This window comes from Prosopis cineraria, unplaced genomic scaffold, assembly GCF_029017545.1.
Source record: "Prosopis cineraria cultivar Desert tree isolate PC_DT_omini unplaced genomic scaffold, ASM2901754v1 PC9, whole genome shotgun sequence".
NCBI classification, from domain to species: domain Eukaryota; kingdom Viridiplantae; phylum Streptophyta; class Magnoliopsida; order Fabales; family Fabaceae; genus Prosopis; species Prosopis cineraria.
Genome location: NW_026555340.1, coordinates 28,370,167 through 28,383,587, shown reverse-complemented (window position 1 = coordinate 28,383,587; position 13,421 = coordinate 28,370,167). Strand labels below are relative to the sequence as shown.

Sequence of the window (13,421 nt, the reverse complement as noted above, 5' to 3'; positions counted from 1 at the left end):
TGTGATCATAAATTCATCAATGATTTGGCCATAATATGATCACTGAATGCCAATATGGGAGGAATGTATGAACGAAGATGAAGGGTCATTTCTGTTCATGGTGCACCAGAATATGGCTCTGCTAAACTGCGTCAATAATAAATTTAGTCAGATGTATGCCTAAAAGATGATGAGGCCTGAATATATGCTTGGCTTGAATTTGTGATGCAATTCAATGTAGTGGATTTACACCTTCATAGTCATCAATCCTAAATCATTAATTAATGGTCCTTAATCTTCTTTCTTTCTTTGCTTGCCCCTGTACATGTGCATGTGTGACCCGTTATCTAATTTGCATTCAAGAAAAAGAGTTCTCCATTTGAGCAAGCCAAACTTCCAAGTTGAGAGATGTCTTTCTCTACCCTGCCAGTGTGGGCAATATTGATATTACCAAAACAAAATCTAATTTAAGATGAAGCAAACATATTTACTGACCAGTCTAGCATCAACATGACCAATAGAGAAATGTGCTTTGCAATGCCTTGGATTTGTATATTTAACACGAGTGCGCTTCTATTTGGTCCATCCATGAGCATAGTACATGTAAAGGTCATAATAAAGAATTCAAGGTATTATTAAAATATTAGAACCGCAGTTCACCAATAGAACAAAACATCAAGATCACAAGCAGATTGAACTTAAAACAACCTATAAAAACAGTACAGAAGCTCCTAAAGCAAATTTTTTATGTCAAAAAGATATCCAAGAGGCATATACTTTCCCAAACATGATGACAAGAAATTCTCCACGCCATCAAAGAGCCAAGACCTTGTCTTTTATTTCAAGTCTTGAATGGTGATCGTCAAGCAATGTAGTTGATTACAGAAAAAAAAAGAACACGATGACAACTAGCTTACTTTCCTTCAAAGTTTCATCCCCTACTTCAGTGTCCATACAATGTTATTATTGCAAAATGCCAAATATTTGCTTTGTTGTCTCACCCTTGCTCCCACCATCTATCCCAATATTTAAATTCTGATGTCTGAAAAATTGTCCCAAAAAGCAAATAAAACAAGAAAAAGAAAAAAGACCTACAATAGTGTGAATCAATCTACATCAATTGATCAGACAAGCTTGGCAGTCTCCTGAAAAAGTTCAAGGAAGCGGAAGGCATTGGGTCCCTAAACATGGGATGTCGCAGGTAGTAGAATCCTAAAGCCACAGCCACCATTTTTGGCGGCACCGCATACATTATCACTGTAATGGCCATGCACACTACAATGAATTGCTTTGTGGCCCTTGGATCCCTCCAACTCACCAAGGCTTGCAGCCTCTCTCCTTGTGCTGCAAAATGGCCTAACACTGTTTGGACCCGAGCAGCCAGCATGCGTAACCTGTCATATCGGACTCGAATTATATCAGGTGGCCTTGAACTAGGCATTGTGTCAAATTCCTCATCTAACTCATCCGGGTCAACAGTTTCAGCTTGTGACAATCGGGTATCCATTCCAGCTGGTATCTTAGGTCTGAACCGATAATACCATATGCCAATCAAAACCACGTATAAGAACCCAGTAGGGACAATCAAATCCGGATACCAAACAAGTACCAAATACAAAACATGGACCAGAACAGTCGTCATTGGGTTCCTCCACCTTTTGATATCGTCCAACCATTTCGCCAACCCGATGGCCCATGCCAGAACCGCCACGATCCGACACCAATTGACCTTGCTCTTCCTCATGCTCCAAGTGTGTGAGTCTGTGTCCAACATATACTGAACCACCTCATGCCCCAATGGTGGCTCAGCCTTAGAGAGCCATTGAGCCACCATCTTTATGGCGGCTCCACGTAATGCTTCCTGTTGAGCCAAACCAAGTGGACGAAGATAATGCATTCTAGGAAATAATGGCTGCCCATAAAGTGCACAAGTATCAGGCAATAAAGAAGGGCAGGCAAAACGAACTGCTAGTTCAATCTCACCAATTTTCTTCAACCCATATCTAGATAACACCAACAAAGGATATGAATTTGTATACACCTTATTACTCTCCAGAGTAGATACTCGGATTCGCACTTTCCCAATACGACTATCAGGTTTATCTTCTGACGCATCCACAAACATTCGCCAATTGTCAAACACACCGATAGTCAAGACTGTACAAGGGTCATACACTTGCCATGTGTACTGCTCGTTCCAACGTGGATCAAAGCTGTCTATGATGGTTCGAGTGCGAACCCATTTCTTCCCATACTTGGCCACACAGTAAGCATCAGTGGACCCCTTTCCTCCTGGTCTGGGTTTCATGGGAATGAGATCGCGAGCCCCTAAGATGCCTAATTCAAGAATTCCAATGGCCGGCTTCCATAACTGCTTTGCCGTTGCTCGAAAGTCACTGCATATATGTGCCGCTTCATCCAACACGTGATAGCCACCTTCTAAGCATAGTCTCAGGTGGACACGTCCACTGTAGGGGCCAACCCCTGTGAAACCTTCTAGGGGAAACCATTTTGATGTTACGTGGCGCTCATCGATTCGTTGCTCAATGGAGGTCAGTGGGATTACGATGTGCCCCAGTGTTACGGCTTCTTTGGTCGTACGATCTTCTACAAGCAAAATCATGGGATCTTCTTCCAAAGGCTCACCGGCCACAAAAAGCAGGTCTTCATTCCAATGGATGGATAGGCTATGGTTATTCATGCATCCTCGCCTTGTTCGTTGGCTTTGAAATCCTAATTGTACTTTTATTCGAATCTCCGGCACCGTTAATGGGGGGAGATTTGGAGGGATGTTAAGGTCTTGAGCTTCAATGATGTTCACACGCAAGTACCAAAGCTTTGGTGACTGGTATACTTTAGAGCGTGTGTATGCCACGTCGGGAACGTCGGAGCTCCATGCCTCCGGGAATGCATCATCTGCTTGTGTACCAATCCAGACGGAAAGTTGAATATCACCAGAAACTTTACCTGAATTTTGTTCAATGGCACCACCTTCGAGGCGATACCATTGCGGGGCCAAGGGACTATCAGGAGGGTCTCGTACAGGCACGTCAGAGAGATCAAAGCAAACACCACCCAAAAATTGCTCGTTTGGAGAATCCCAAACCGAGATCTCTAGTGTCGCGCTTGGTGTGTCAGCCTTGTGTCCGAGGGCGAAAACTTGGTTCCACTCTGGGGAGTCATTGGGCTCATTTGGACGGTATCGTGCAGGTTTTGATCGGAGCAAGGGGCCCGAAGACCCTCGAATCTTCACGTAGGGACTCTCATTTGGTGCCAACCCACGAGCCTTAACTATTCGGACAAATAGGTATTGCATCGGTTCCACCAACTCATAGGGGTGAACCCTCTCAGAATCGACATTGGTGGACTTTTTGGATATCACTTTCGGAGAGTAATCCCCATAGGGCCTCTTCAAAATCGTAACTCTCTCCACTCCCGGTATTCCTCCTGATTGCATTCTTCGGGCCTCTAGAGGTGGTATTTCCGATATAGGTGGTGGCGGTCCTGCCATATCTGGCATTGGTTGGTCCGGCGGTACATGGACCACCGGCGGTGGTGATTCTTCAACAATCACAACGTGCGGTGAATGAGGGACTTCAGGCACGCAATGTTCCTGCGGGCCTGGAACCTCAAACACTCTTCCCTCCTCTACGACTGCTACGGCCGGAGATTTCGTCCTCTCATGCTCTGCAACTTGCTGCTGTGGCTCCTGCTCTTGCTGCTGAGGGGGACCTTCTTCCTCCATCATCTCATCAAAGTAATAAATCTTAAGGCCTATTTCGCCCCTAATCCAACTAAAGACGCTCTTCTTCTCCAACGTATAGTACACCAGACCTTCATCCCCTCTCCTGGAGAATTGAGTACCGTTGAGCTTAACCCTGCCCAGGAAATGATTTTTCCGGCCACTCCCATTTCCGAACTTCTTGTCGTTGTAGACCTCAATCTCTAGCTCTTCGGATTCCATGTTATCGGGGTCAGATACAATGAACTCAAGATCCTCGTTCCAAACCGGGTTAAGCTCCCTGTACCTGGAACTGGTCCTTTTCCTCTGTCCATCAAAGTCAGCGACAACGTAAGGGCTAGAGCTTCCCTGGCCATCCTTTGGAAGGAGATTGCGTGCATCCACTACTTCGACGATCAGCTTTCTGGCAATCCTCGGAACATGCGGTGGTGGCTGAATCGGCATCGTCATGTTCTCATTTTGTTATCGGCATCGGGTTCTGCTTCCGTTAAGCTTGAAAGTGCAGCCAATAACGGTGGCCGTCGAGAGAGCTAAGCAGAGAAAGAGAGAGAGTAAGAGTGAGAACCAGGTTGGTTTTGCGGATTGCTTTCTCTGTGTGCTTTATTATTTTATTTTTCTTTATTTTAATTTAATTTTGGATTCGTGCTATTTCTTTATTCTTCCCTTTCCAGTTCTTTCATATATCAGTGGGGCTCGAATTGAAGTTTGGTAAAGAGGGTGACAGTGGGGAGATCAGATTCCTTGCTCTCTCGAGAAGGTTTTGCTTTCCTCTTTTACTTGATTCGCTATTCACCTCAGCTTCTCTTCCCTTTTTTTTAAATAGTTTGTTTGCCTAGAGTTGAAACAACAGTCCAAGGAAAGGAACTGAGGTTAAACACACGACTGAGCCAACAAATATTACTGTCAAGAAAGAAGAGCGTAGAGTCGGTAACTCGGACAGGCTGAATTTATTCAAGCCGAGCTTAATTTAGGTCGGGCTTAAAGAATCCTACTCTTTTTAAAAACTCATATAGTCAAGCCCGGCCCTAACACCTTCGGGCTTATTCGTGCCGACTTGAATACCAGAAACTTTTTTAAAAATATTTTTTTATTTTTAATTAATTTTAATTTTTAAATAATTTTATTAAGCATAACATATTATTTTAACTTGAAATGAATAAAAAATAATAATTTATTAACTTTGTAGTTAAGTATTTAAGTCATGTTACTGTTTTGTTGTATTATGTGCAATTTATTCATGAATGTTTCCTTTACTTGTAAATTAATGTCATATTTATTTAAATATTACTCTTATTATAGTTATATAAAAATATTTATATATTTTAATTGAATCATATTATTTTAATTATGATCAAGTTAATCTCAATTCAACTACGGTTAAACCATTAATTTAAAATTATTGTCCTGATTAGTTTAAGTTTTTAATAACTATTGGATAAACTGTACTTTTTATTTTTAAGAATATGAAAAAAATAGTCGTCATTATATTATATAAAATAAAATTATTTAATTATGGGTAAAATACTATTTTTTTGAATTTTTTTAAATCTTTTATATTGTTTAAGTCCTATATACAAAAAATATTTACTTTAATTCATTCTTAATTTTTAACTGGCGTGGATAATAATCAAATAATTATTTAAAAATATTATTTTATTTATTATGTTTGTTTAGTAGTAGAGCCGAAAATTCATACATGTCCAAATTTTATTTTTAAAATTATTTTTAATTTAAAATTAATTATCTTATTTTATAAAAAATATAAAATATAATTTTTTGGACAAGAAAATGGTTTATATGACTCAATTTTTTAAAAAAATTGAGTCTTAAAATATAAAAATTAATATTAAAATATATTTTAATTATTATTTTGAGATATTTTATTTGATTAAAAATAATAAAAATGGAAAAATATAAATATTTTTATTTTTTTAAAAATAACTATAGTAATACACTCAAATATATGGTATTTTAAAATAAAATGATCTAAAACTTAAAAAATAATTAATATTTACTATATTATATATTTTTTTTATTTGGGTATTCGGGCCAAGCCTGAACCCAAATTTTCTCGGGCCTATTCGGGCGGCCCAAATAGGCCCGAATAATAAAAAATATTATTTTTTTAAGTTTGGGTTTAAATTTTTCGAGCGGGTTTGGGCTGGCCCGTCGGGCTTGGCCCAAATTACCGACTCTAGAAGAGCGTGCCCCCGCACGAGTCTAATATAACCCTTGAAATTAGAGGTGAAAATTAGGGCGAGTTTCTGACTTTTATAAGTTCAGTTTTTACAGGCTTAGGCTCTAAAATATAATTACTTAAAATTTAATCTAATTCTAAGACTTGACCTTTATTTATAGGGTTTAGAATCTGGCTCTTAAACCCTCTTTCTTGAAAAAATTTAACATTTTAATTTAAATAAAATATTTTTAAATTTAATATAAAATAAATTAAAGTCTCACATAAAATTTGATAAAAATTTAAAATTTAAAATTTAAGATGAAGATTAAAATCTTTATCAATATAAATCTAAACCTCCTCATCATCATCTAAAAATAAAATATTAAATTCCTTAAATGTAGGTCTACTTGTTGAAGATGGAGTTGTAGATTTAATATTCATTATTTCTACAACTTCTTCTTCATCACTTATAATAAATATTAATCAAATTATGTCATTATTTATCAAATATAGGTATGTGTGTGCGCATACATATATAATATAACCCGGCTTATGGAGGCTTGAAGAGCCGCTTGAGCCTAAGCTCTTTTTCACAGGATTTATTAGGGTCAAGCTCTCAAATTCAATTACTTTAAAAAAAATTAATTTCTAACACCTTAATCCTTATTTAAACAGGGCTTTCAAGCCCAACATTTTAAATTCGACCCTTATTTTTTATTCTACATAATTATTAATCAATTATTAATTATTTAATTATGATTATTTCGTTAAACTAAATTATAGTTTATATAATTCCACTCGTTTGGAACCCGTGAGAATGATTGATGAACTCTCTTGCATTGATCTTTACGACCAAAAAGTCCTGGTTTTTAATTTTCAATCAATTTTCCATGCCTTAATTAGCAAATACCCGTGCCTCTTCTCTTTCTTTATTTTATTTTATTTTATAATTATTCGATTTAAATAAATGATAAGTTGCAGTATTCCACTGGTCTGAACCTTCAAGAATGCTGATCATGCGCTATCTTGGACTAATCTTTAGGGGCACAGAAGGCCTGATATTTACTTCTTAATCAATTTTTCAGGCCATTATAAACATAATTGTTAAACTCTCGAGTTAAATTTTTAAGTTTTATGTTTTTACTTTTTTAATTTATAAAATCATGCCAACTCACATGTAAACCCAAATTAGATACAAACTCTGTTAAACTCATGAGTTTACTTTCAAGTTTATTATTTTTACATTTCTAACTTATAAAATCATATCAATTAATTTATAAACTCGAACTAGATACAGGCTTATTAAGCTTGTCAATTTTTTTTTGAATTAAGCAAATTAAGTATATATTGTAAAAAATTTAATTTATAAAAGTTATAGGACTTGGTTCAAAAAAAAACTTGAAATACAAAAATTAATGTCAGTAAAAAGGAAAACAAAAATATCAAGAATAAGTTTCTCTATTTTAAATTTGTTATGTCTTGTGTATGATAATTCATCAATGTAGATAGGTTGCATTTCAATAATTTATATTTTTAATATATTTAAATTAAATTAGGTTATATTTTAGTGGCTATTTGTTAATAAAGAAAAACTCTTATGATGTTACAATTTAAATTTGCGATATGAGTTTATATTCCTATCACGAGTTTAACAACCTTGATCATAAGATCATGAGTACATGTTCTTGTTCTCTTAATAAGGTTTAATTAATGAACCCCTCATCTTATAGATATACTCTCTCTGTTTCTATTTGTAGGAGAGAAAAATTATATCACACAATTTAAAAAATTGATTAACTATATTAATTATGTTTAAAAGTAAAAAAAATTTGACTACAACACCCTTTATTAATTGTGTTAATCAAACATTCAAATCTCATTAATTGTTTCCTATGATTATGAATGATGAAATTATGAAGAATGGTTTAAAAAATTTGTAATAAATATCTATTAAAAATTATAATTTTATTTATATAAAAAATAAATTAAAAATAGCAGTTTCTTTTATAAATAAAAATGGAGAGAGCACACACCAATGATGTACACATCCTGACAAGCAGCTTGAACAATGCACAGCGGCCTAGGACGCTGCACCATACCACCACTATTTGTTGGTTTGAAGGTGAAGACTCCTTTTTTGTTAGACTGTACAGGTGAAGACTCTTTCTTGTGCTCATAGTCACAGATCTCACGTAAGATAAAAGATTAAGACAGGGGAAGGCACATGATTCCACGTCCCAACCATGGAGGCATCCTTTTTGTCAAAAGCACCCAATTTTGAATAAAGTTGGACGACAAAGCATCGCCTTTATCTCTTCTTTGGCTCTCTGATTCTCCCCTAGCTGTCCATTGCTTGTCACCATCTATATCTCAAACTATAAACCTTCCCTTTTTCATTTCAAGCAACCATTGGTTACAAAAATTGTGTTTAACAAGCTCCTAGGGGCTCCATTCCACTCTATCCTAGCTGATCTTAGCAGGTTTGTCACCCTTGGGCACTTTGTATTTTGCTCAACATGTAGCATTTTGGTTGTTTGGGGAGTTTTTAAACCACTTGGGAGCTATATAATTAATAATTAATGTTATTGGAAAAGGCAGGAATACACGTAAGAGGTGTTCAAGTTCTGCAAGCAAGGTTTTTGTGTTGAGATTAAAAGGGGAATTTTATTTTGTTCAGCTGCTGTGACTCACATGAAAACATTAGTTACTACTTTTTGGTTCAGATGCCCAAGAGACTTCTTTTATTCCGTATCAGTGCTATGCGTTTTTGTTGGCTTTTTTAATTTGGTGGGCTGTTTGTGGAATCTGATCCTGCAAGATAAAAGCAAATTTTGATACGATGCCTCTGATTCAGCATATTTTGGATCAAGTTGAGGATGAGGTGAGTGAAGAATACAGTTGCTTAAAGAATCAAATGCAAAGGATGTGTTGAAAAACAAAAGGCAATTTAAGTTATTTTTTTAGGGTTTTCTCAAAGGGATTCCGAGTCGGCATAAAGTTGGATACGTAGACCTGAGCATTGAGAAACCAGGAACTTGAAATTTCTAAGAACATAACCCTCTTGTGATTGTTTTCCTCACATGCCTCTTGCTGTAAGTTTAATATCCATCTTTCTATTTTTCCCTTTATGACTTTTATTTTGGATTTGATTTGAAAAGTAAGAAATTGAATTTCTTATGTATTAATCATATTATTTTCTGAGAGGACAGTCAAACTTGTTGTGCAGAATATTGACGTGGGGGCAGGATCTTTCCCTATCTCACTCAGAATTATGACAAGGCAAAGGTTTTTGATAAACAAATCAAACCATGCTTGAATGTATTAAAGATCTGGGGAAAAAGGAAGGAATGATAAGGAATAGATATTATTGTTTGCAGAAATTATATGAAGCTTTATTCTATATGCCTACAATATCATGGGAAAAGCATAACCACGAGCAGATAGATTTAAATTTCTTATTTGTTCACACACACGCATAAATATATGTGAGGGATGTCATATAAAGGGAAGAAAATACATTTATGAATGCAGATCAAGTAAATCCACTTATGGTGCTGTTGAGGATTGAAACTTGCGAGAAACTAACAACCCCAAGGAAAAGGCTAAAACTGCAGTGATAACAATTCCCTTGTTCTGTCTTAAAACTTTCACCGCACTTGTTAATATGGTAGGTTCTTTTTCCCACTTCCTTATCAACTCTTCAGAAAAACTCCCCACGTGGGTGACTTCTTTTCTTCTTATTTCCTCCTCTCTATGGAGGTCGTGTTGTGTGTTGTGACCTCTTTGTTGATTATGATCAGCACCGTGGTCCTCACGTTTGTAATTTTCTTCTGGGCTCCTAACACTGCCATTTGCAGCCATAGCAGCCTCAGTTTCGGTGTTCTCTTGTGCAGTTCTCTTGGTGATTGTCACGTAGAGGATCTCACCATCAAATTTCCCAGCTATCTTATCAGTATCTGAATCCTTTGGCACTGGAAAAATCAGCTCAAAATGAACACGTTTCTCTTCGTTCACTTGCCTTTCTCCTCTTACTATAATATAGCCAGAGCCCTCGACCTGCAGCTTCACCTCTTCCTTCTTGAATCCTGAAAAAAATAGTTTTCACTGGCTTGTTAATGACCTTACTTCAGGCATAGAGAGATTGAAGAAGCAAGCCAAGAAGAAAAATGACTAGTCGACATTGGAAAGAAAACAGACAGAGGCGTCCTCTTTCAATATGCCAATGCTTGTATGTTGCAGAAGCATGTATATTCTAGTCTTGTACTATGAAATAAAGGTGTTTGAATGTGGAATACCGGGAAGATCAACTAAAAGATAATGCCCGGTGGAGTCCTCTGTCCATCCAGAATTGGGCACTATTTGTTCCACGATAGGAGCACGTGAGCTTGTTCTGACTCCAGCCCTTCTTCCACCTCTAACAGTACTAGCCATTGATAAGGATGATCCAATAGCTGATATGATTCTCTAGACAGAAAGTATTGATTGGATGTTGAAGGAGTATCAAAATTCACGCAATGAAACTTTGTCCTTTGGTTTTAACACTTGATCGTGATCGTATATAATTGCTGTTTCATGCTGTGATCTGCATATTTCGTTTGATGGCGGTGAAGAGTTGATTGATGGCTTGTTAACATTATTATTCCAAACTTATGCGGAAAGAGCGTATAAGAACTTAAGGTGGTGACCAACGTATGTACGTAGTTTTGTAACATTGTCCAAAAGCGAACTATTCTTTCCTTGTTTTGCTCATTTCCACGCCACCTCTTTCTGCTATGGAGGTTGTCCAGCAGAAGAAGATATGTAGCCACCTCTCGAGTAGGCAACATTAATTTTATTAACATTAATTTTATTAACAAGAGCAACTTGGTTAAACTGATCGAGAGAGTCGAGTTAATTTATCCTTAAATCCTGAGTTTGTCCTGAAATGCAATCATATTAAATTAAAATGCCAAATATAATCCTAAAATACCCATAAAGCTGCCTTTAGTAGTAATGGTCCCTCATAGGAAGAGTTCAAATTATTTGGTCAGGTGGTGTTCCTAATACCCTATGTCCCCCTATACTAGCGATGAAAGAGGCTATGTCACTATGGCCGCTTGAGTGAGATCTAAGGTTTAAGTTTGTGTGTTTGTATATGAAATAAATATCTTTGGGAGAGCTATCTTCAATAAATCTAACAACACTCAAATCTGATTTAATTAAATAATCATGTCAAAAAAATATTGATCCAACGGTTGGTTTGTGGTGCATCATTAAATTCTCTGACTGATATACGTAAGAAATATATATATATATATATATAATTTTTAATAATAAATTAGAATATGTATATTATTTTGGTATATAAAAAGAATTTGAACTTTCAACATTATTTATATCTTATTTTATATCTATTATTTCAGTTAGTTAAGGACGACCTATTATATAATTATTTTACATGTTTTATATATGTATCATAATTTTGTTATACACTTCAATGCCAAATATATAAAAATTATTTAACTATTCTTTTCCACAAAAAAATTATTTAACTATATTTACTTGTTTTCAGTGTCAACTTTTCATTGTCAAACTTACTATAACAGGGAAATCATCGGTTGCTATTTTTCGTTTTGTTCATTTATTTACTCAGAGGTCTCTTCCTATTGAACATAATATTATTTAAAGTATTGTTGGGTACAAAAGTTCCATTTAATTACTAAAAAAATTAATATAAAAATGAACTAAGTTACTCTTCCCCATCATTATAAATATTATAAAACTCGTAAATATGTACTAAAAATATGAAAATTATCATACCTTTCAAAAATCTCATGAATCATAATTTCTAACTTTATAAATTAAATTATCCCTCTCCCTTATAAATATTGTTCACCATCCCTTTTGATTATCTCATTTTTACCTTTATTTTTTTAATTCATTCCTTTTTAGTAACTAAACAATACCTAAATATAAGCACCTCTTTCAATAAAAATTTGACTATTAATTCATTATATTGTAAGTGACTAATTCTTTTCATTAAGTGTGTGTTTGATTTTCAGTTTGCTAAAAATTTATTTGGTAAAGGTTCATTTGGTAAAAATTAATTTAATGAAAGTCAGTTGTTATAACGAAATTTGTATTTGGATAAATTTTTTCAAATATCAGTTTGATACATTAAAAGTTATTTAAATTATAATGATAAAATATGCTTTTGAATGTAAAATTATCAAAAAGGATATCGATTTGTGATGATATATAATTTTTATTATACGAATGTAATATATTTAAAATATTTTAAAAATATGATAAAGATTTTAGATAATATAAAATTTTCTCTATAATGCTAAAAACTTGATCTATAGTTATTTATACTTTTTAAATTTGTAATTTTAAAAAATATGATAAAGATTTATAATTTTTATTATATAATAATATTATAAATTAACATGATTAATTATTCAATTCATAATGCTGAAAACTTCATACTTAATTATTATTATTGAAATGAAAATTATGTTTTTAATGAATTAAATATTTTTTAAATAAAAAATAAGAGATTCAATTTAGGGTAGTATGGTCAAATAATATTTCACTTTTTAAATTCAATTTTTAAAAGTTTTAAATAATTATATTTCTTAAATTCACTTTCAGTCACTATTTAAATATTTTTTAAAAAAATTATTTTTACCTAAATAACTTTTAATATTTTAAAAGTGAAAGTGAAATCTTATTTTTTAAATGTAAAATTGAGAATGCCTAAACGAATCCTAAATCCACACTTGTTGATACATGCTGCCATGCGAGTAGGTGATGTCCTTATCTCAAGGCTTTCAGATGATGTCAACGCAATCCAGGCCAGCTGGCCCAAACCGGCAAAAAGGTCCCGGGATTTAAATTTTTTTGGCCTGACCCGGGATTAAACTTTTGCAATTTTTTACCAAAAAAACAACTTTTGCAATTGGAAATAAAAAATAGCACCAAAAATCTTACCATTTTGTTTACAGTGTAATTCCATTGATGCCCTTCTCAGTTCTTGGCTCCCACAGACGCCTGGTGTGAATTTTTTTAGAATTTGATTGTTTTTAATTTCTGTTAATCATTGCTTTACTGTTTAATGGTAAAAGTGCTTTTTTCACCGTTCTTTCTACAGTAAATTTCCTTTGTTGCCCTTTGCACAGTGTTTTATCCATTCATTTGTTATTGTAATATTAATTCCTTTACTAACAAAAATATATTTGTATCTAAAACAATATTTATATTCACATTTATCATTGACAACTATCTTAGTACTAAAAATTATTGTAATATCCATTAGTTTATTCAACAAAATATTATATATTTATGAAAATTTGATTTAAAACGATGGCAAAAATCATTACAATTTCCTTGATGAGGTAATGTAAAAATCCATAATTTAACATCCATATAAAAAATGATCGGAGAATAAAAACAGAACTTCCAAAATTTGAATGTAGTTTCTAAGCAAGAGTATGACTTGCAAAGTTTTATTTATTAGGTCAGACATTCTCATAAAAATAT

The 13,421-nt window shown here is 34.1% G+C and overlaps 2 protein-coding genes and 1 long non-coding RNA gene across 8 annotated transcripts; 1 reads left to right on the top strand and 2 right to left on the bottom strand.

Annotated features, from left to right (window-relative positions):
- Window positions 1–113: 113 nt before the first annotated feature.
- LOC129320343 (protein QUIRKY-like) lies at window positions 114–4,299 on the bottom strand. Of its 5 annotated transcripts, none has more exons than XR_008595768.1 (3): window positions 1,075–4,299; window positions 475–552; window positions 114–402 (listed from the first exon to the last, which is right to left on the bottom strand). XR_008595768.1 is itself a non-coding variant. In XM_054965759.1 (2 exons), the coding sequence occupies exon 1, from the start codon at window positions 4,169–4,171 to the stop codon at window positions 1,091–1,093; it is 3,081 nt and encodes a 1,026-aa protein (XP_054821734.1). In that variant the 5' UTR covers window positions 4,172–4,299; the 3' UTR covers window positions 114–402; window positions 1,075–1,090. The 5 variants fall into 5 exon arrangements, 2 of the variants coding, with proteins under 2 accessions (XP_054821734.1, XP_054821735.1); XR_008595770.1 differs by having other exon boundaries at window positions 114–397; XR_008595769.1 differs by having other exon boundaries at window positions 475–549.
- A 3,075-nt stretch (window positions 4,300–7,374) lies between these two features.
- Window positions 7,375–10,649, top strand: LOC129320348 (uncharacterized). Of its 2 annotated transcripts, XR_008595772.1 has the most exons (4): window positions 7,375–8,781; window positions 8,865–8,992; window positions 9,127–9,567; window positions 9,794–10,649. It is a non-coding gene; the product is annotated as an uncharacterized LOC129320348 (long non-coding RNA). The 2 variants fall into 2 exon arrangements; XR_008595771.1 differs by having other exon boundaries at window positions 7,375–8,992.
- LOC129320347 (inactive protein RESTRICTED TEV MOVEMENT 2-like) lies at window positions 9,436–10,331 on the bottom strand. The gene is made up of 2 exons (XM_054965766.1): window positions 10,196–10,331; window positions 9,436–9,985 (listed from the first exon to the last, which is right to left on the bottom strand). The coding sequence occupies exons 1-2, from the start codon at window positions 10,329–10,331 to the stop codon at window positions 9,447–9,449; spliced, it is 675 nt and encodes a 224-aa protein (XP_054821741.1). The 3' UTR covers window positions 9,436–9,446.
- Window positions 10,650–13,421: the final 2,772 nt, after the last annotated feature.

What these genes read in the sequence shown, in the direction of transcription:
- LOC129320343 (XM_054965759.1), bottom strand. Translation starts at nt 4,171, where the DNA reads ATGACGATGCCGATTCAGCCACCACCGCATGTTCCGAGGATTGCCAGA.
- LOC129320347 (XM_054965766.1), bottom strand. Translation starts at nt 10,331, where the DNA reads ATGGCTAGTACTGTTAGAGGTGGAAGAAGGGCTGGAGTCAGAACAAGC. An exon ending in TCTTTTAGTTGATCTTCCCG is followed by an intron (nt 9,986 to 10,195) that starts GTATTCCACATT and finishes TATTTTTTTCAG; the next exon opens with GATTCAAGAAGGAAGAGGTG.